Raw genomic sequence first — 20,204 nt, forward strand, 5'->3', positions numbered from 1 at the left:
CTGACATAGTGGAATAATGATTTATTTCTCTAATTAAATGTGGGGAAAAAATAATTGCAGATGGAGACTGGGGTTGTTGTCCTTTAACACCACACCTGAGAAGGCTGTGGACTGACTCATAGGTAACAAATTTTTTTATGAAAACTTTTTGTGCACAGCTACAATTGCGCAGATCTGCACATTATTAAGGAAGAAAGAGCATAGAGATACGGGAATTATTTCTGTAGAAAAAGCTTATAAATATGTAACTTTGATACACAGAGATGAGTTTTAAGGGTTGAATCAATAATTGGAGTTCATGTCATTATTTGGTAACGTTTATTAAAGTATTTGTGATGATTAAATCTTTTAAATATGACCTAATTATACAAAAGAATCCAACAGAATAAAGTGTACTACATTTATCTTCAGCTCAGTTGCAGATTTTTATTTGAATACAAAACATACATCATCATTTACTGACAAACAGCTTGTGGTTCTAATGTTCAAAATAACTCATACAGTAATGACATGCTGTTGCTCTGTAGATCTGTGCATCTAATGCTCTATCTAGATCCCACATTTGATTGAGAAAAACAACATGTTTGAAATGATGATATAGAGAGAACGGCTCCGACATTTAAACCCCGAAACAAGCAACAGACAAAAGCTACAGCACTTCAATATGAAGTGGATTATAAAGGAACTAACTCTTTTCTGGTTATAGAAAGAGAAAGCAACAGAAACAACTCCTTACAATGACAGAAACTTACACCACAAAGAGATCTGACTCTCAATGTTAGAGCAACTCAAGACATAATTTGCTCTGAAATGTAAAAAGGATCATGATAACTTCATGTATGTACAGCCTAACGTGTGATTTGCTGCCGTACCTTTCATATGGAAAAGCATAGAACAACATATAAAGGCAGATGATTTGATGTTTTTGCTTGAAAAAGTCCTACATTTTATGAAAATCTATTTTTAGAGAACAACTCAGGCATGTAAAAACATCCATACACCACTCTGAAGCCAAATAGATCCTCAAATATGTTTGCTCAGAGTGAAAAAAGTGCACAGTCTGCAAACTCCTTGTACAATGCCTACTGTTTGTTCAGCCACTCTAACAAACACACTGAAATTTAATATTATATGCACGTTCATGAGAATAGTGTCTGTTATTTGGTCACTTTGTGCAAAAATGTATCTCTTATGTACCTCTGAACATGCTTAGAAATGCACAAAATACAGTATTTATACACACAGATGGCACCTTTAGGCTGCTGCAGTATAGTCTAAAAGCTGCAAACTGTATTTTCTCACCAACAAAGTAGCCAGGATGAATATAAATACAGTAGAGTCTCCAAAGAGTCATATATACAAAAGAGTACAACCACTGAAAATAAAATTATACATGTGGAGTGAATGTGAAATGTCTGTGTCAAAAATCTCTTCCTGGCTTCGTGTCTCTACGGCTGTTGCTGGTATTGTCCCTCTGTGGCCGTGTAGAAGTCATCCAGGACGCTCTGCATGTACTCGAAGGTGGGTCTGTCCTCGGGTCGGTTCTTCCAGCAGGACATCATGATATCGTAGAGCTCATTGGGACAGTTGTCAGGCTGAGGCATCCTGTAGCCACGCTGCACCGAGGACATCACCTCCCCTTTGGTCATACCTGGAGAGGACGCAGACATGAAGAGTGAATGCGAAGAGCAACAGAATAAAAAACAACATGTTTATTATGTTCATTAGGATCATGTCTTTACAAATTTCGGAATTATTTATCATGGAAACAATCACTTATTAATAAAAAAATGACTGGATATCACTAAGATGTCAACTCAATAACCATCCGAATTTAATAACAACCACCTTCTAATTAGCTAAACAATAATAAAATGAGCTTATTGAAGAATAGCTTAGATTGTGTTCTTTGAGATAATCATGACAGATATTTCTTTTCGGCAACAAATCAAATTTTACATGGAAAATAACAATTTGTGTCCGAGAAATCACTTTCAACTAAGTTCTCCATTACAAAAACACCTCTCAAGGAAGTGTGGTGATTCCAGATCACATGACCTGCTCCACATGATGTCATTTCCTCCTGAAGAAAAGACTGGAAAGACTCCAAGGCTTTCTGAGTTATTTAATAAAAAGTAGTGTGTGAGTCGAGTGTGGATTTATGGCATGTCAACAGGTTTACTGCTACATCTTTATAAATAACTTTCAATTTTACTCGATTGTATTTATAATATTTTAGAATAATCTTTCTGTAAAACTGCTACTGTTTGGTTATAGGCGGCCATGTTGATTTTAGGCCTCAAAACAGCAAAAAGGTCAACTATGAAAGCTGTCAACTATGTTACAAAGAGTCCCATTATATATTGACCCAGTCGATGAGCAAAAAAAGTTTTTCTGAGCAGCAATGAATATAAAATCCACCAGCAGAGGGCAGTAAATACCAGTGTAAGGCGATAGGATCCCAAGTCAGGACATGATTTTAGTGAGGTCATAAGTCCAATAATATCTTGAACACTCACAGTTGTAAAAGTCTTTGTAAAATAAGTCAACTGTAAAGGCTGTATCCAAGTTTCACTTTGCACCAAAAGAAGGTGTGTATTACCGGTAAAATATCTTCAGAAAAAAAACTGAAATCTGGCACCATATATACGTCATAGTTTTGGCTGTAATTTTTTTCATGGGGCACCTTGATCCTTTATAATGAATCACATTTCATATGTTTGTGATGTGTGAATTTACAGGGTACATAGAAACCATAAACTTATATTTTGCACATAAGGAAGGGGTGTATTACTAGACAAATATATTCAAATTGGCCCCTTATAGAGAGCTATATTATTATGTGTATGTATTGCTGGCTATTTCTATTTTGGCAGTTTTAATAACAATACGTCACATTTTACATGTTGATTTTATGTGGGAACCAGCAAAGTAAATAATACTGTACTTGTGTGTAAATATGCTTATATGACAAAGACAACAGCAGTGGAATTTACCTGGATAAGGGATTTTCCCATAGGTGATAATCTCGTAAAGCAAAACTCCGAAGGACCACATGTCTGACTTGATGGTGAAGGTTCCGTAGTTAATGGCCTCTGGAGCGGTCCACTTAATGGGGAATTTGGCTCCTATGGAAAACACACACACATAAAAGATTCCATTTAAAAAAAAAATTTGATGCAAATAATCCATTTTCCTACACATTCCCACTCATTCCACCTGTGCTGTCAATACAATCCGTCATGGAAGGTTTTGATTCTATTTTTGCACTTGCAGTCATTTTTAAATTGTGAATACAGTAGTTTCAGTGTCGTCTGGTTCCAGATCACTGATCAGACAGGTTTCATCTGATGACAGAGAAACATGCAGTTGCTTCAGATAGAATTAGGACTGTTTTTGACAGACCTTACTGTGCTGTAGATTTGAGTGAAAACATGTTTTTACACGTTCTTGCAAATATATTAGAAATACAGAACTGCAATCTCTCATTAAAAAAAATCAGATCCTTAATTGACTAAATTGCAAAGGCTGTTTTTACAGCAATTAGCTTTGTCCTCTTAAGTAAATTTCTACAGGGTTCATTCATTACACTGCATGAGAACTGGTCCCTCCACAGATGTTTCTGGGGTTCAAATCAATCAGGACTTTGGTTGGACCACTAAAGGACAGTCAGAAACTGGTCCTTAATCCACTCAAGTGTAGTTCTGGCTGTTTATTTATGCTCATTGTATCTGTCTGTCTGTCTGTCTGTCTGTCTGTCTGTCTGTCTGTCTGTCTGTCTGTCTGTCTATCAGTTCTGACCAGTCTTTATATCTTTGGAGCTGGGAAGCACCTCAATAGCATGATGCTGCCACCGCCATGCTTCTCAGTAGAGATTGTATTCGTCAGATAATGACCAGCAAACGGTTTTTGCTAAACATACAGTTTTGCCCAAAGAGGTCAAGTTTTGCTTCATCAAACCAAAGAATATTTTGCTTTGTGTTCGCAGTGTCTTTGAAGTGTTTCCAGTCCAGCTGCTCTACCTCCTGCTGAAAAAGTCCTCCGTCTGTTGGGTTCACCTCACTTACTAAGAACCCTCTTCCTCGCAGAATGGTTTCTATCCCTACCAGGAACAATGGCTGACTACAGCTTTATCAGAGTGGTCTCCACACAGTTCCTTGGATGTCATGCCTTTGATTTTGACATAAAATCTTCTTCATCATCTTCTTTAGGGTTTAATGGCAACTGACATCCCCAGAGCTGCATCTCCATCTCCATCTTTTACATCTGAGAATCTTCAAAATTTGCAAACAATCCAGTTTTTAGGGGAAAATCAAGTAGGTTCCTTCATTCTTGCCCCATTTCAGCACAATCCAGAGATCCATTTTTTTGCATGATGTGTCCCATCATTCTGCTAAATAATAAGCACATGTTCTACTGTTTATAGTGACAAAAATCACAAAGACCCTGATATGCAGAAGTGGACAATAGACAATTTTGTTTACCGTGGGTGGATTAAAGTTCTGGAAACATCTCAATGATAGTCAAAGCTAACAGCACATATCGGACCACAGTATGAGATTCTGTAGCAAAGGGTCTGAACACTTTTGTTACAGAAAGATTTAGATCAAATCAACAACCCAATAAAATGTGCAAAAATAATAGTTTCTGAAACCACAATGCATTCACCTCCACTTATCTCAACAGCGTAGCATGTAGACATTGCAGCCTATTGTGACTATGAAATGAAGTACTGGAGATAAAAAAAAAGAGGAATATCCAGTAAATAACACCAACAGTGCTTGGATTTTTTCATTACGTTGGTATTTCCTGATGCTTCCAGGGGATTTTTATTCCAGTGTGTCACAATCTTCACATTGGGGATGTGGATTTGTAATGGAAAAAAAAACCTGCCATGAGACAAAAATGGCAACACACTTATATTCACATTCACACACATCGTTTACCCTCTCTGGCCGAATACTCGTCGTCCTCTATGACTCTTGCCAAACCAAAATCAGCTATTTTACAGAGCAGACTCTCGGACACCAGGACATTCGCAGCCCTCAGGTCTCTGTGAATATAATTCTTCTTCTCTATGTACGCCATGCCCTCCGCTATCTGCAACAGGAAGGGAAAAGCCAAGATGAAAGAGAAGGAAAACCTGGGAAGAACAATTCTTTACCTGCATTAACATCATGTGCCAAACATAGCCCTATGTTAATATGTGTGCAGTGCAAATATTGGTAATAATGATTAGAGTGTACGTTCAAATAGCCTAAGTGACCTTATCTTTAAATACCACAATTAAAAAGAAGAGTTATGAACTAATCAATGTCAGAATGTCAGCTTTGACTACATACCAGTCCTGTCCTTTGTGTTGGTGCTTTATGATGTAAAATTAAACCTTTTCATAACTTCAATAAACACAGTGAATCAAATTAAGAAATTATATTGAAACAAATCCACAGATGTACCAAAAAAAGCAATAACAAAAGTGCATAGCATCATTATTACAACTCTTACAGTTGAGCTTAATCTTTATCTTAAAGTGTTTCCATTTAAATGTAGTTTTCTGCTGTATTATTAACTAACCAACAGGTGCTTCAGCAACAGTGCTGAACCTTTAGTTCTGCCAAGTTTTGCAAGAGAACAAACCGGTATTTTGTGCTTCGATTTGGGAAGTGTGTGATTATTATTTTAGTTGTTGTTCCTCCTTTTAATTCAATGGTAGCGGTGCCATTGTGTTTGATTCACAAGCAGTGAGGTCACAGTGAAGCATATTGTGAAAATCACCTGTGCTGAGAAGTCGATGAGCTTGGGTAGTTGCACTTTGCATCCAAGGTCGCTCTTTAAGAAGTCTAACAGGCTCCCTAAAGACGAGACAGAACAGGAAACTGTATCAGTGTGTCTTTTATGGGCTGGTGGACTGCTTTGTTTTTTATTTTTGATCTGTGTTTGCATTTTAGCTGTGATTTTAGAGGAGGGCATGGTTCAGTTCATGTGAAGACACTTTTTTTCACACCAATAGTTTCACACCAAAATGTGTGAAAAGCTACGCTAGCTAGTTGCACAAAAAAGGCTGGGAAATTGTGAGATGCCTGTTGTTTTTGGCCTCTTCTTTTCTTGCATTCAGATGATGTGACCGACACATTTTTATTCATTGAACAGAACAACAAAGCCTGCGTTAGGAGGGTTTAGTCAGTGTTTGCATGTATTTATGCTACAAAACTTCTTGGTTTGGTTTTGAAACCAGTCACAGGTAATTATACTCTGGCCTTGTTTTTTTTTTAGTGACTCGGTGACGGGTCCCACCACAGGAAAAGCACCTTAAAAACCAGAGCAGCTCACTATTTTAAAGCATTTTCTGTCAAAACCATACACTTTGAGCTGGAAAGAAAGCATAGATGATAGTTTTTTTTGTAAGACTGCGCTGTACACATTTACTCTGCTTTTAGTCTTCTTTTGTGAAAACATGTTAAAGGATCAGTGTGAGAGTACAGATGATATTGCACTTCATATTACAGACAGGTGGCAAATTAAAGGAAAAACCCGAACCCTTTATGGCTACAAAGAGGGGATCTGGTGGCTCTGTTACACTGTGGGCACATTTTACTGGCATAGTTTGGGTCCACTTGTTCTCTTAGAGGGAGGAACCACTGCAAATCCTTACAAAGCTGCTCTTAATGATCATCTTTGTCTTAAAATGAAAGATTTGTATCTTCATAAACATCAACTAAGGGAGCATCTTTTGTAAAAAAGAATAGAGTTCCACAAACTTGGAGAAACAATGGCAAGAAGCATTGTAGCACACTTTATGTTGATTTTTTTCCCCTTTAATTTGTCACCTGTCTGTAACTAATAAATCCATTTATGATACTGCTTCAGTCATTAAAAGTCTATCCAGATAAGACTATCTGGAATCCACGTTAAACACAGGACACACTTACCGTTTGCCATGTATTCAGTGATGATGTAGATGGGTTGAGTCTTGGTGACGACAGCGTAAAGCCTCACCAGTCTGTCGTGCTGCAGCGTCTTCATGACGTTAGCTTCCTCCATGAAGGCTTCAACCGTCATGGTGCCTGGCTTCAGCGTCTTCACTGCGACTTTGGTTGCGTTGTTGTAGTACGCTGATTGTGCAGAAAGGGAAGGGAAGACGTGGAGAATATTAATCATTTTTTTAGGGTTGCTTCTGTGCTATCAAGGCTATTGGACACTTTGGACCAGCAAACCACTTCCAGGTGCTGGATCGCACTGTGCACGCTGCTTGTCGCATTTTCAACCGCTATTGTCTGTTGTGGAAACTTTTGTGATCAGAATAAGAAGTAAAAACTGTAGATAAGGGGAAGTAACACTATAATAGCGGTTTCAGGTTTGGTGAAAGGTAAGACAAATGTCACGCAACACAACCAGTGATCAAATACACCAACAGTATCAGATAACTGTAGACACACATATGTTGTAGGGCATTCAACCTATCTAACAAGACTCAGCTTCAGTTTTAATCATTAGCTGCACTCTTTTGAGGATTACAAATCAAGACAAGTGGGCTACAGATGACATGGAGGTTTCAGTCATTTCAAAATTGTCTTTTCAGTAATTAACCGAAACAACATTTTATCATAAATTTCTTGGCTTTTGTTCATCCTCTTGGCTAAAATAATACATTTTTCTTCTAATTAAGACAATTTAAAAAATAAAAGCATCAATAAATGAAAAACTGTTACTAGTGTTTCAATGGCAAAGGAGCTCTTCATAATTAAAAGCAAAAATTAGCACATAAAAAATACATTATGCCTGAAAATCATTTGTACAGCCATAAAAAAAATAGTCAATATGCTGAATATGAAGAGAAGGAATCATTGAGCTAATTACTTTCATAATGAAAGGCCAATTTCTCTTATCTAAATTTGGAGATGTCTAGATTTTATTCTGCTGTCAGCAGCAAACTGAAAGTCTGCATCAGGAAACTAAGATGCTGAACACATCTCACTGAAATCCTTAATTATTTATGACAGTCTGACAAAGCTTCAAAAGGCATTAGCAGAGCAATTTTAAAGGTGAAGTCTCCTCAGGTTTTTGCCTTCAAGTTGACAAATCCAAGTCAAATCTTCATGTTTGAGTAAAAGTTTCAAATCTACAAATTATTAGATTTAAAACAGAAGAAATTAATATTGTTTTCCTCATGTAAAGCTGTTTATTGCAGGTTTATGAAGTAACTAACTGTCATATCAATAACATATGACTGCAGGGTGACTGTATGTGTCACCCTGAGTTCTCAAGAAGGAGAAGGAAGAACTGACAGTGTACTCAGGCAGTGACCACTGAGCTGTGGTAAGTTTGGACTCTCCCTTTTATTTTGACCATTCAGCATATGTGTGATGGGCAAACCCTCCATCACATCAGCTGTGGATGTCCTGAAAAGTAGCTTTGAAGCTCACTGTGGTGGTTCTAACATTTTGGCTGATTTTGCTTCTCTCACAGCTAATCCAAAAATGAGCAACGAGCATAATTTACGACCTCGATAAAATTGAATTGGATAAGTTTTGTAAAAATCCACTTCCTCAGCAGCTGTCATGAATGCAGAGAGCAAAATCGTTCTCTATGCGAGGCTGTAAATATGTTTATTTTGGCTGTACAGTTCAACATTTTAACATGGGGGTCTATCGGGATTGACTCAAGTTTGAAGTCAGCCTCAAGTGGTCAGTTGAGGAATTGCAGTTTTTGACACTTAATTCTTAAGCCTCTGCTGCTTAATTTTGACCAACCATGACAGTAATTACCTCTTCTGCCTCCATACATAAAGTATTTTCCATGTTTTATTATGTTTCTGTTTCAGCACCTGCTGAAACCTAACTTTCCCAGCATACACCACCTACAGAAACCTCCAAACACCTTTTCACCACTATGTTGGCATACACTTCCCTTATGTGTTTCGGAACTTAAGCAGCAGTTGTGTAAGCCTTCAGTCAAAAGTGATGGGAATTTGTCTTTTTTTAACCACGTGAGAAACATGACACAGCCTGCAGTTCCTGGAATTAAAAAAGCTGATACAACTTTACTTGACATGGTGTGCATAAGACTGACATGACACAGCACAGGAACATGAAGGAGTCTTTACGGATGCTTATGATCGTTGTCATTTAGCGTCATTTGGTCAGTAATGTTGTTTTCAATGCAGAGTTGGTGTAGTTTAAGATGACAACTTGGCAATATTGATATTTCACTTGATTATTGACTTGATTTTTGGTGTCAGTTTGCGTAGCTCTCCACAGACATAAAATGAAGGATGATGAGAATTCAACCAACACAAGATTACAGAGGTTTGCTTCCATGCAGTCCTCCAACGAGTTAACCATCCCTCACTCACTGTGAAGATCAAATGCTGATTGGTTGAAAAGTTGACTCGAACAGGAACAAGTAAAAGGTCCTTTTCAAATAATGAACAATGCATGTATTTATAAGCAGTGGTTAGGACTGTCATTGCAGCGGCATTCACTAAAGGGTAAAAGGAAAAAGACCAATAACAACACAAACACAAACAAAAGTAGCACACATTTCTGGCTGTTCTCATATATTTGACACCACATGGCAGCACAGGAAGACATGAATCTTCGCAGTAGCATGCTAAAGGCGTTAGCTTTGTCACAGTCATGTGTGTGTGTGTGTGTGTGTGTGTGTGTGTGTGTGTGTGTGTGTGTGTGTGTGTGTGTGTGTGTGTGTGTGCGATTTCCAATGCAAATCATCATTCAGACTCAAACATTTCCTCTCCAGATTGCAACACTGATCTACACACGGATTGGATTTTCCAGGCCCAGAAACATTTGAGCTAATTTCAGAGAAAGCAGCAAAAATAATTCCTGCACACAATGGTTTGGAAGAATTGGAAGTTATCTTTGTTTAAAATGTGAGGAAATGTAACTTCCCTGTATCGTCAACTTCTGACACTCTGACTTCACAGTCAGCGGATTTAGGAATCCTCAAACCTCCTGAGCTCAACAAGAAACACTTTCTTCATCACTGCACAGACAGAATCAAGGCGCCATTAGCAGGATGTTCAAAGGTGTGATGAGAAATACACTGAGGTTAGTGTTGGTGTTTTTGTGTGGAAACATCTGCATCACATTAAAGGTTTCACTGATGTTTCTGTTCTGTTTTACAAGCCCCAGACTATAAAAAATATATATACTATTTTTGCCTATATATTTTAAAAACAATTTGCTGTTATTTTACAGATTTTTCCCCAATTTGATGAATTTTATTGATAGTATCTAGTAAAACCACATACAAAAGTCATAATTTACATGCAATCTGTAATAAACACACCAAATCCTAAATATTGTCAACTTTAAAAAAAATCTGTATTTTTCTAAATAGCTGTTTATTCTCTTACAATATTTGACTATTAAATGACAATATTTTTTACTGTATTTAAATCAGAAAATTTTAAATATTTCACAGATGTTTGCAGTTATTTAAAGGTCAAACAATACATACTAAGCATATAAAAAAGCACCTCTTTTTCAAGTTTTACTATTGGTTTCTCTTCACAGTGTGACTAGAAAATTATACTTTTTACTGTATTTAAATCCTCTGATTTTACAGATATTGCCATCGTTTTGACAGTTTTTCAACGCATACAGTATTCCATGGTTTTCAACATTTTTCCAACATATTTACACAAGTTCTTTTACAATTGTTTTTATAGTATAGGCCACATAAAAGTATATTCTTACAGTTATGCGTCTCTCAGTCGGTCATTTATTTGGCCAGCTGCACTGTGAGAAGTGTGAGAAGTTTCCAGCTCTTATGTCTACTTCCTTGTTTTTGTGGTCAGATATTTCTGTGAAATCTAAGGAACTGTCTTCTTAAAAATCCTAAATATTTCTAATAACTCATCTGATGATATATTGCTATGAGGTCTAGCTTTCAGGTTCTTTAATGACACAGAAGACTCTCTTATGAGGTTCATTGTGGCCTTAAGTCCCACAGGGATCCAAAGGAATAAAATCAGTCGATCCCTTTTGCAACTACTCTCTTTATCTTCTCTTACATCCAAAGCTGATCTTAATCAGCGCTACTGAATAAAGTAAGATAACTTTTTGTGTCTGTACTCACCCATCCAGACTTCTCCAAACTGCCCTGCTCCCAGTTTCTTCACCATCTTAATAGACTCTTTGGAAATCTCCCAGGCGTCTTTGTCCCACGGCTTCTGAGCTTTAGGTTTCACGCATGGACGGTCCAGTTTACAGCACAGACCATCAGCTTTACCTGGGAGGGAAACACACATAAACCATCAGAAATGAGGCGTCCTTACTTCCTGTTCAGTTTTCTTTAGCAGTGAATAACACGGCACTGGGGAGCTTTTTTAAATGAGAAGATCGATGCTACACTGTTGTCATTAAGTGGAGCAATAGCTAGGAAGCTATTCGCCTTTCTTGGCACAAAACTGGAAGCTGGTGGAAACAGTTCCTCTTCCAGAAGTCTTGTCATCATTACAACATTGCTGGAAAACAAGCAAAAACTCGGAGAAGTCACTGTGTCTGTTGGCTGTTCACTAAGAAATAGTTACACAATATTACTTCTCTGTAAAACCACAACTTGTCACTTTTGAAATTATGTTAGCACACTAGTTTTGCCCAAGTTATCCCTACAAATCTACAAAAAATGGAATTTTTCTGCATAATTTTTGTGCAATAAATATAGCTCCATTGTTATGTGTTACACTGCAGACTTTTTTCATTTTTATTTTTCTTAGAACAATGCACATTTTGCATTTTATGCTTATACTTTATCTACTTGTGTTTATATTTTCAGGACATTGTTTATATTTTCAGGACATATTTTTTTTACTTGTATATATATATATATATATATATATATATATATATATATATATATATATATATATGTGTGTGTGTGTGTGTGTGTGTACTTTTAAACGTTGTAAGGCTTTGAACAGGAACAATTGTAACTTAAGCAATTTCCTCTCTGGGATCAATAGAATATTTTGATTCTGATTAATTAATGGTAGTTTCTTCACCATACTATTTACATTAACCAGGTTAAGCTTGGTAATTTATAAACCTGTAGGGTCTTAGCGTTATTAAACATTAGTCAGGTTATTCTCTATAATAATAACACTGCATGGTCTTGGGTTTAATATGAATTTTTGTAGGTAAAGTAATACTTTTGTACGATTTAATTTTTAATATATAAATTAGTCAGGTAAAAATCACACCATAAAAGACACTGTAGGGTTTTGAGCCCAGTATTTACACTTTTTAGGTTACTTCTGTGAATGCAATCATAATTCTTTATGTCTTGATTGCATTTTATTTCAAATAATTCAATGCTATATTTCCTAAAATCCTATTTATTTGTCTGAATCACCTTTTGAGGCCTCTGTAGGCCTCCATGTATCATGACTTTTTATGAAGACTGTAGACGTTGTGCACCAGTTAGACGATGTTTGTGTCTGTGTTTTTATTGTTTATTCTTGTGGTTGTTTGGGATTGCTACTTTCCCTTTTGCAAACAAATTTACCCACGGGTACAAATAAAGAAACCTAGAACCTTGAATTTGTTGATATTTTGGTCTAATTTTAATTTAGCTTTGTTGTGTAACATTTTATGACCGTGTTTTTGAAACCTGCCATACAAATAGAGTTATAATTAGTATCATAAAGTGCGCTCAAAGGTGTGTCAGTACACCTTCACGTCACTGCTGGCTGTGATTACAAGCTTTTCTCGTCAGTCCACAGCTGTACTCACTGCGATAGTGTTTAATCATGCTGCCGATGTCCTGAAAGGAGATTTTAGGAGAGATGTAGTAGCCGCCATTATCCAGCTTCCGGATCTTATAATGTTTGACTGCTTCTGTCCCATTTGCGTCCATGTCTCTGATGGATAATGAATAACTCCCTGTGGAAAAATCAGAAAGTAAACGAGACTGACTGGTGATTCCAGATGGTCTAAATGAAGCAGTATCACAACATGAGCTCCACAGTGGGAATGTTTCTCTGTCTCTTAGAGCTGCTGTGATTTTCAGACCTTTTGATGTTTCACTTTCCCTGATAAGATAAGAGCCTGGTTTGTTTGCTGGCGCCAGCAGCTGCCTCTCTGCATCCTTCCTTGTGATGTCCTTGAAAAACCATCTGCATTGAAGAGGAAATAGACAATACAAGACACAGCCCCAAAGATGAATACACAAATGAGTGAGATGAAACTGAAATCATCATCTGAAATGCTGATTTAGAACATGATAAAGTCGTTAATTAAGATGCAGCTACGTACTCCTCTGTTTCCATGGTGTCAGCTTGGGCGACGTAGTTGGACGGGATGAATCCTTCTTTGTTGGTTGTCAAAGACTTTGCTTTCCACCACTCACCATGTCTGCGAAATAAACATAAATGCACAAATAATGTTTCGTTTTCAGCTTTGTGATGTAGAAAGAGGTGTACTAACATCTCTGGAATCATGGTTTTTGGAACCTTAAAAGTAGAAAAGCGTCATTTTCCACACTAAAAATTTATGATTTTAAAGTTTTTCCTTATCACAATATTTATGATGCTTATGAAGAGAATTGACTTGTTTATTTGATCTAATTTCCACATTAATTCAATGAATATTTCTTCACATTCAGCTGGAAATATTAAGGAAACTGCTCTGTTTTTGGCTCTAACATAGACTTTAAAGAATGTTCAACACTTTGTTCATCTGCTCATGGTCTAAAGTTTAAACAGTTTTGCATTTTATAGCTTTTTTAAGCTTTTGTCCTTGGCTCTTGCTTTAAATGATGCAATGCATAAATGAATAATGACATTTCCTGAAGTTGAATCCATCTGCCAATAACACCCGACACTTACTCTTCTAAGATTTTCATCTTTTCTCCCTTTTTGAATCCCAGGTCATCAAGATGTGCGGCTTCATACGGATAAAGGCCGATCACTATTTTACCAACACCGCCTTGCCATGAGAGAGGAAACATAGAAAAAATAAATAAAAAATCAACATCGAAATATATTATCAATATCAAGAATGTGTTATTTTAATGCGTCACGATGCAGGGTTAGCACATGGAGAAATGTATGACAGACAAGATAAAGAAAAAAAGCCCACAATGCTGACTCCAGTCTGACTGGCAGATCTAAAAGCAATCTGAACTTCCGAATACCACAGTTTGACTATAAATGTGTCACCGTGGTTATCAATGAGCCATCTGTCACCACAGCTGTCTGAGAAAACTCACAAAATTCTGAGAAAGTCTGCCTGACCTTCAGTATTCTGAGTTTTGTGTTTGCAAGTACTGGTATTAATAGTCAACAAACTTTTAGCAATGACTCACATTTATTGTAACTTAATTGCACATACATGAATAATTCTGTGCTGGTTTTTACATTATTAATATATTGCTGATATCATGTGGCTATTTGTTATAGAACACACCAAGTTAAACAACTGGCCAACCAAATACGAGTGTATTTTGTGTTTCGTCAGTGTTAGCTTGGAGGATCAGCTGGACTAGCTCACTTGCTAGCAGGCATATTAGCCAAATAACAATGACAGAGAAAAGGTTCAGAATGTTTAAGTGTATTTTAACCAATTACCACAACACCTGTATGTATGATTAGCTAGTTATTGGTTGTTTTATTCTGAACCTCAGTGCTGAAAGCTAGCTAAATTTATAAATTAGCACTAAGTTAGCAAACATTTTAGCTACAGTGTTTTGGGAACAAATTCTGTTTCCATGGGCTGTAAAAAAGTTACACAAAGCAAGAATTCTGAACTGAATTTACTAGAACTTTTGAAGATAGTAACTTAATTTCAAAAATGTATGTAGCTACTACTTGAAAGTATTAAAATAAGTTAAGCTCAAGGAGGACAGTGGTCTTTGTCCTCTATTTTGGAGTCAAGCTAGGAAGAAAATACCTGATAATGAGAGTAAAAAATAGAAATAATTACAAGGCTCAGTAGCTAATTCAGTGCACATATTGGGACATTTGTGTAGCGTTAAGTCAGACTTGACGATTTAAAATGATTTAATGTTATCATATTAACTTATTTTGATAGTCAATTCACAGCCACCGATAGCTGCCTCATACAAACCTCAGATGTTCATATGATTGATGATAAACTTTTATTTATATAAAATAAGTAAGAGTGAATGAAATAAAGAAACATAAAGAAAGAGATAAAGAATGTGGTATACCTTCCATCTTTTGGAACATCTGACCAGGTAACAGTGAGTTATCCTGCAAAGCCAAACAGTACAAATGTCACCCTACATTATTTCCATTATTTTCACATAGCTGTCACTTCTTCACATTTATTGTCTGGTCATTGTATTTTCACAGACATCATCATCATTTGAGACAGGGAAGTTTTGCTTGTTGAGAAATATCTGAGTCACTATTTCCAAATCAGTGGGAAAAGTCACCCCTGAAATCCACAGAATAATTTCATTTTCCATTTACTGTCAAAAAAAAGTTGACCCTTAATCACATTAGTCAAGTCATTTTTCAACAACAAGTCTAGACAGGGTTATTGAAAGTTTCATGTTTAGTTTATGGGTTCTAATGCACAATAAAAACCATGACATTCTTGATTTTTATGATGTGTTATTTTCATTTTGGGTGAAAACCAGCAACATGCACAATATTTTGTTGAGAGCATCAATCTGACGTTAAACTCTGTTACTGAAGTGTCGCTCAGTCCAGCTATCTGACTACTTACTATGTTGCTTTTTGTATTGGAGGTGGGGTCTCTGACATAGTGCGTATCGGTACGTACAGTCTGCTCGCTGATTTTGCCCTCCGAACCTCTGCTCAGACCTTCGCTCAGCGTGGACTTCATACAGCCCATACTGCCTGCATGAGGAAGTGAAAATAAAATAGAGTGAAGTGGACTGTTACACATTACCAGCTGCTGAAACAAACACCACTTAAAAAGAGCCTGCAACCAAACACCTGCATCTTTTTGGTTTTTGCATGTGAAAATAACACAGATTCAAAACTGTAGCATGATCATTTTTCCAGTTTATTTTGAAAGTGTTTCAAAAAAGTCAAAGGGGAAATACTGTAGTTATATTTATAATATAAATCCAAGCAATTCACGAGAAGCAACAGGTGTGAGTGACAACCTACTGGACATGCAATACTCAATAATATAAATGAAATCTTCTGTAAATTAAGATTCTACTACCTCTGATATTGGTTCTTTATCTCTAAAAAAAATCATCACCTGATACAAATCTCATGCCTGGCCCTGCAATGATAGCATAAGCAACAGTAAAAACATACATCCAAATGACTTTTTGTCAATACTATTTAGTAATGCCATCATCAGATGTAAAACATGTGAAGTGAATGGGACCTACATGATATAGAAAGTGGTAGAATGATGTGAACACTGTTGTAATTATGTCACATTATGCCAACTACATAAAGACTACACAGTTGAAAATTGAGATACTTAAAGGCTCTGTTGAAGTGTAAAAGAGAAAATCAGTAGAAAACGCTAATGTTTGTGGTAAACAAGCACTTGGTTAAGCTATCGAGGAAAGTTGCAGCCTTGGTTAAATATTAAAGAAGTAAACACGAATATAAGACAAAGTACAAAACTACAATCTTTGTTTACCATTGAAGGAATAATTGGAAATTTTTGGTTATCAGCGTAAAATCTTTTTTTAAATATACAACTGAAATTATCCCTCATAGCACATTGTATTCTATGAATATGTCAGATGTGAGAAAAAAAACAGAATGTTTGACAGATTTCACAGTTTTAATCTTATAAAAAATCTTTTAAAAGGTTTCAGAGTTACCTCATGGACCAACAGAAATGTGTAGCTATCAGAAATGTTCAATCTTTATATAAATGACACTGTCACCTTTGTAAAGGTATAAACATATATCTGCAACAGGAATGTTTTTGTAAAGTTAGTTTGTGAAGTGAACCAAATATCTGTACAAAGAAATGTGACAATAATGTTTTAAACAGTTTAGACAGTCCAAATTCTCGTGCAACAGAAGCTTCTGTTTTCTTTGCTGGTAAGGGAGTGATTATTAAAACACTTGTGTGGCTAGAATTAGTAGAGCTAGGTGAGACAATCAAAGAGCCACATCTAAAAAAATGAGATCGACAACTAAGATGAGATCAGATAAAATCATCTCTGTTGATGCCATGCAGGAAAAACTGAAGTGGTTCAGTAGCAGAAGTAGGTGTTGGTCATAACAGGAGAACAACACAGATGTTCTTCTGCAGGAAACCAAAGTGCAAAACTAAACAACAGAGAAAAAAAAGGAACATATTCGACAAGTCCTGCAGGCCAGTGAATGCACTTAAAAAACTCCAAAAACTTATTCAACAATCTATGCAACCTAATTTATTTGTCCTTTTGTTTCCAAAGGAATTAAGTTTGTGATTCAGGTTGAATCTTGTGCTTTAGAACCTGGTTGTCACTGATGTTAATCTACAGAAATTGTCTTAATACGCTTACGTTAACAGGTATATTTCAACCTGTACCACGCTAATTAAGGCTAACTAGAACTAAGAAAGACAAAGAAGAGGTGAGGTTGATGATAATTATTTTACGTTCGCTGCTTTCTGATCAATAAAGCATCACTGGACGAAGTTTTGAGCTGATGATGGGAGTAGGGGATTGCAATTCATCCAGTAGCTAAAGGACATTTCACTTAAAACAATAAAACAACTAATGTCTACATGAGGTTTTGTGCCATACAGGGAAGATCCATCCTGAGAAGAGCATGAATGAATGAATAACTAACACTAATGCTAATACTGTGTTAAAAGCAGGGGGCGTGGCTCAGTGGGTAGAGTGGTCGTCTTGTAACTGGAAGGTTGCCGGTTCAATCCTCGGCCTGTCAAGCTCATGTCGAGGTGTCCCTGAGCAAGACACCAAACCCCTAATTGCTCCTGATGGGTCGTGGTTAGCACCTTGCATGGCAGCTTCCGCCATCAGTGTGTGAATGGGTAAACGTGACGTATCATGTATAGCGCTTTGGATAAAAACACTATATAAATACAACCATTTACCATTTTAAAAGCACTTGGTCCTGTTGGTTTTAGGCCTCTAATGGCAGCATAATTCTCCTTGACACTTACCTTTGTCTACCACATAGTGATGCTTTTGTTCTTGGGGAAATAAATCCTGTGATACAGCTTTGAGTATCAGTAATTTGATAAAAGCAGTGTACTCAGGGGGGAAGTTGCACAATAGCACCTGGGTGACATGAGTAAGGTTGTTTGGACAAGATTTAGGAGGAAAAAAAGCCCCATTAAGTCAATGCAAACAGAGACCTGGTCACACCTGAAAACCAGTGCAACTTGTTGTGACTAAAGAGAAGTTTGTGATTTGAAATGGCAGCGAGTAATTGAAAAGAAAACTCAGCATTTTTCATGGCATGTTGAAGTCAGTGAAGCACAGTTTCAGCCAGCAGTTTGGTAGTTGTTTTTTTTTCCGCAGGCTTGTTGGTGCTTTGCTGGTTCAGTGCCTCTGTTATATTTTTAACCTGACAGTGCGCAAACAGCCGGAAACCGAGGGTCTGAACGGATTAGGGAGCTCACAGTTTGCAACACTATGACCAACACACAAACTTCCTCCTTCAGCAAAGGACTGAGCCAAATGCAGAGGAGCTGAAGAAACCAGGAGAGGAGATAACCTGCTGTGGAATGCAAATGCAAATAAATCACTAATCTGGCAATGAGTGCACATTGCATCCTAAAACCTCTGTCAAAACAGGTGACTGTTCTTTAATTACAATGCAATAAGACTTCAGGTGAAAACTGAGGGTTAAACTGTGCTTGACTTCATGAAAAAAACAAAAATAATTGAAATAATACAATAAATCAGTCATTTTATGTAATTAATCAGCAACCAAACTGTGAAGTCTCAATAAACAAACCTCTTTCTGCAACATTTATGTTTTTTTCCCATTAATCAAATCATTACATGCAATGTTTTCTAATGAGTGTGAACAGTGATTTCATTCACGCTTCACATATTTGAGAGCTTACCTCTCTGAGAGTGTATCCCTGGTTAAGGAAACAGTTAATCCAAAATGTAGAAGTCTGCTAACCCTCAGGTATCTCTTCTTTAGTTTTCCTCACTGAGTCTGTCTCACGCACAGCAGCAGTGTTTGGCTTGACAAGTGGGTCAGCCGGCCGACAGGGACTGTTATACCAGAATGAGGAACTTAGACGAACTGGTGGGGGATTTTTTTTTCTTACTAAAACTTCCTGGTACAATTGTCTAATGATTATTTGCATAATCAGCACACACACACAGAGGAGCAAAGCATACAGATAGTGTTTCAGCCTGACAAAGACGGGAAGCATTGTTAAAGTTAAACAACAGCAGAGTTTTACAGCATGCCATAAACCAAATAACCAAATGGAGAATTCGTTGGCTCTCACATTCCTATCTATAAATAATCAAATAACACCTCTCACATTTGCTACATGCGTGTTAAACATTGTCTATACACTTTCAAACTTGCCAGTTATGCATGTTTTAATGCTAAGCCTCATATAGTTGACATTTTTGCTGTTTTCAGACCTGTAAATCAACGTATAATCCAATTGCTGCTTTTTGTACTGTTTCAAAATAAAAGTTTTATTTTTTGGAATCACATGGCATTTTTGGAGAAAGAGTCTTTTAAAATATTATCTATATAATTGAGCAAAATTGAAATTTATTCATAAATATATTGTAGTAAACCTGTTGACATGCCATAAATCCACACTTGACTCACACCCTGCTTTATTTTAAATAACTCAGAAAGCCTTGGAGTCTTGCCAGTCTTTTCTTCAAGGGGGAAATGACATCATGTGGAGCAGGTCATGTGATCTGGAATTGACACATTTCCTTGACAGGTGTTTTTTGTAATGGGGAACTTAGTTGAAAGTGATGCAATATGCTATTTTCACTTTAAAATTTGATATACTGCCAAAAAAAGAAATATCTGTCATGATTATCTCAACTTAATAAAAAGAACACAATTAAAACAATTCTTGAATAAGCTCATTTTATTATTGTTTAGCTAATTAGAAGGTGGTTGTTATAAATTGGGACGGTTATTTAGTTGACATTTTAGTGACATCCAGTCAATTTTATTAATAAGATAGATAGATAGATAGATAGATAGATAGATAGATAGATAGATAGATAGATAGATAGATAGATAGATAGATAGATAGATA

At 36.6% G+C, this 20,204-nt stretch overlaps 1 protein-coding gene across 2 annotated transcripts; it reads right to left on the minus strand.

Moving 5' to 3' along the window:
• Positions 1–303: 303 nt before the first annotated feature.
• Positions 304–19,166, minus strand: lyn (LYN proto-oncogene, Src family tyrosine kinase). 2 transcript variants are annotated; one of them, XM_022191682.2, is made up of 13 exons: positions 19,020–19,166; positions 15,774–15,850; positions 15,193–15,235; positions 13,850–13,949; positions 13,278–13,376; positions 13,035–13,138; positions 12,756–12,905; positions 11,101–11,253; positions 6,930–7,112; positions 5,776–5,852; positions 4,947–5,100; positions 2,997–3,128; positions 304–1,651 (listed from the first exon to the last, which is right to left on the minus strand). In XM_022191682.2, the coding sequence occupies exons 2-13, from the start codon at positions 15,843–15,845 to the stop codon at positions 1,449–1,451; spliced, it is 1,470 nt and encodes a 489-aa protein (XP_022047374.2). In that variant the 5' UTR covers positions 15,846–15,850; positions 19,020–19,166; the 3' UTR covers positions 304–1,448. The 2 variants fall into 2 exon arrangements, with proteins under 2 accessions (XP_022047374.2, XP_022047373.2); XM_022191681.2 differs by having other exon boundaries at positions 15,717–15,850.
• Positions 19,167–20,204: the final 1,038 nt, after the last annotated feature.

Source organism: Acanthochromis polyacanthus, chromosome 9 (assembly GCF_021347895.1).
Source record: "Acanthochromis polyacanthus isolate Apoly-LR-REF ecotype Palm Island chromosome 9, KAUST_Apoly_ChrSc, whole genome shotgun sequence".
NCBI lineage: Eukaryota > Metazoa > Chordata > Actinopteri > Pomacentridae > Acanthochromis > Acanthochromis polyacanthus.

Bases quoted from the DNA above. Each gene is read 5' to 3' on its own strand.
- lyn (XM_022191681.2), bottom strand. From the start codon at position 15,845: ATGGGCTGTATGAAGTCCACGCTGAGCGAAGGTCTGAGCAGAGGTTCG. The intron at 15,236-15,716 runs GTAAGTAGTCAG...TTGGCTTTGCAG, and splicing joins CCAATACAAAAAGCAACATA to GATAACTCACTGTTACCTGG. The intron at 13,950-15,192 runs GTATACCACATT...TCTCATGGCAAG, and splicing joins GATGTTCCAAAAGATGGAAG to GCGGTGTTGGTAAAATAGTG.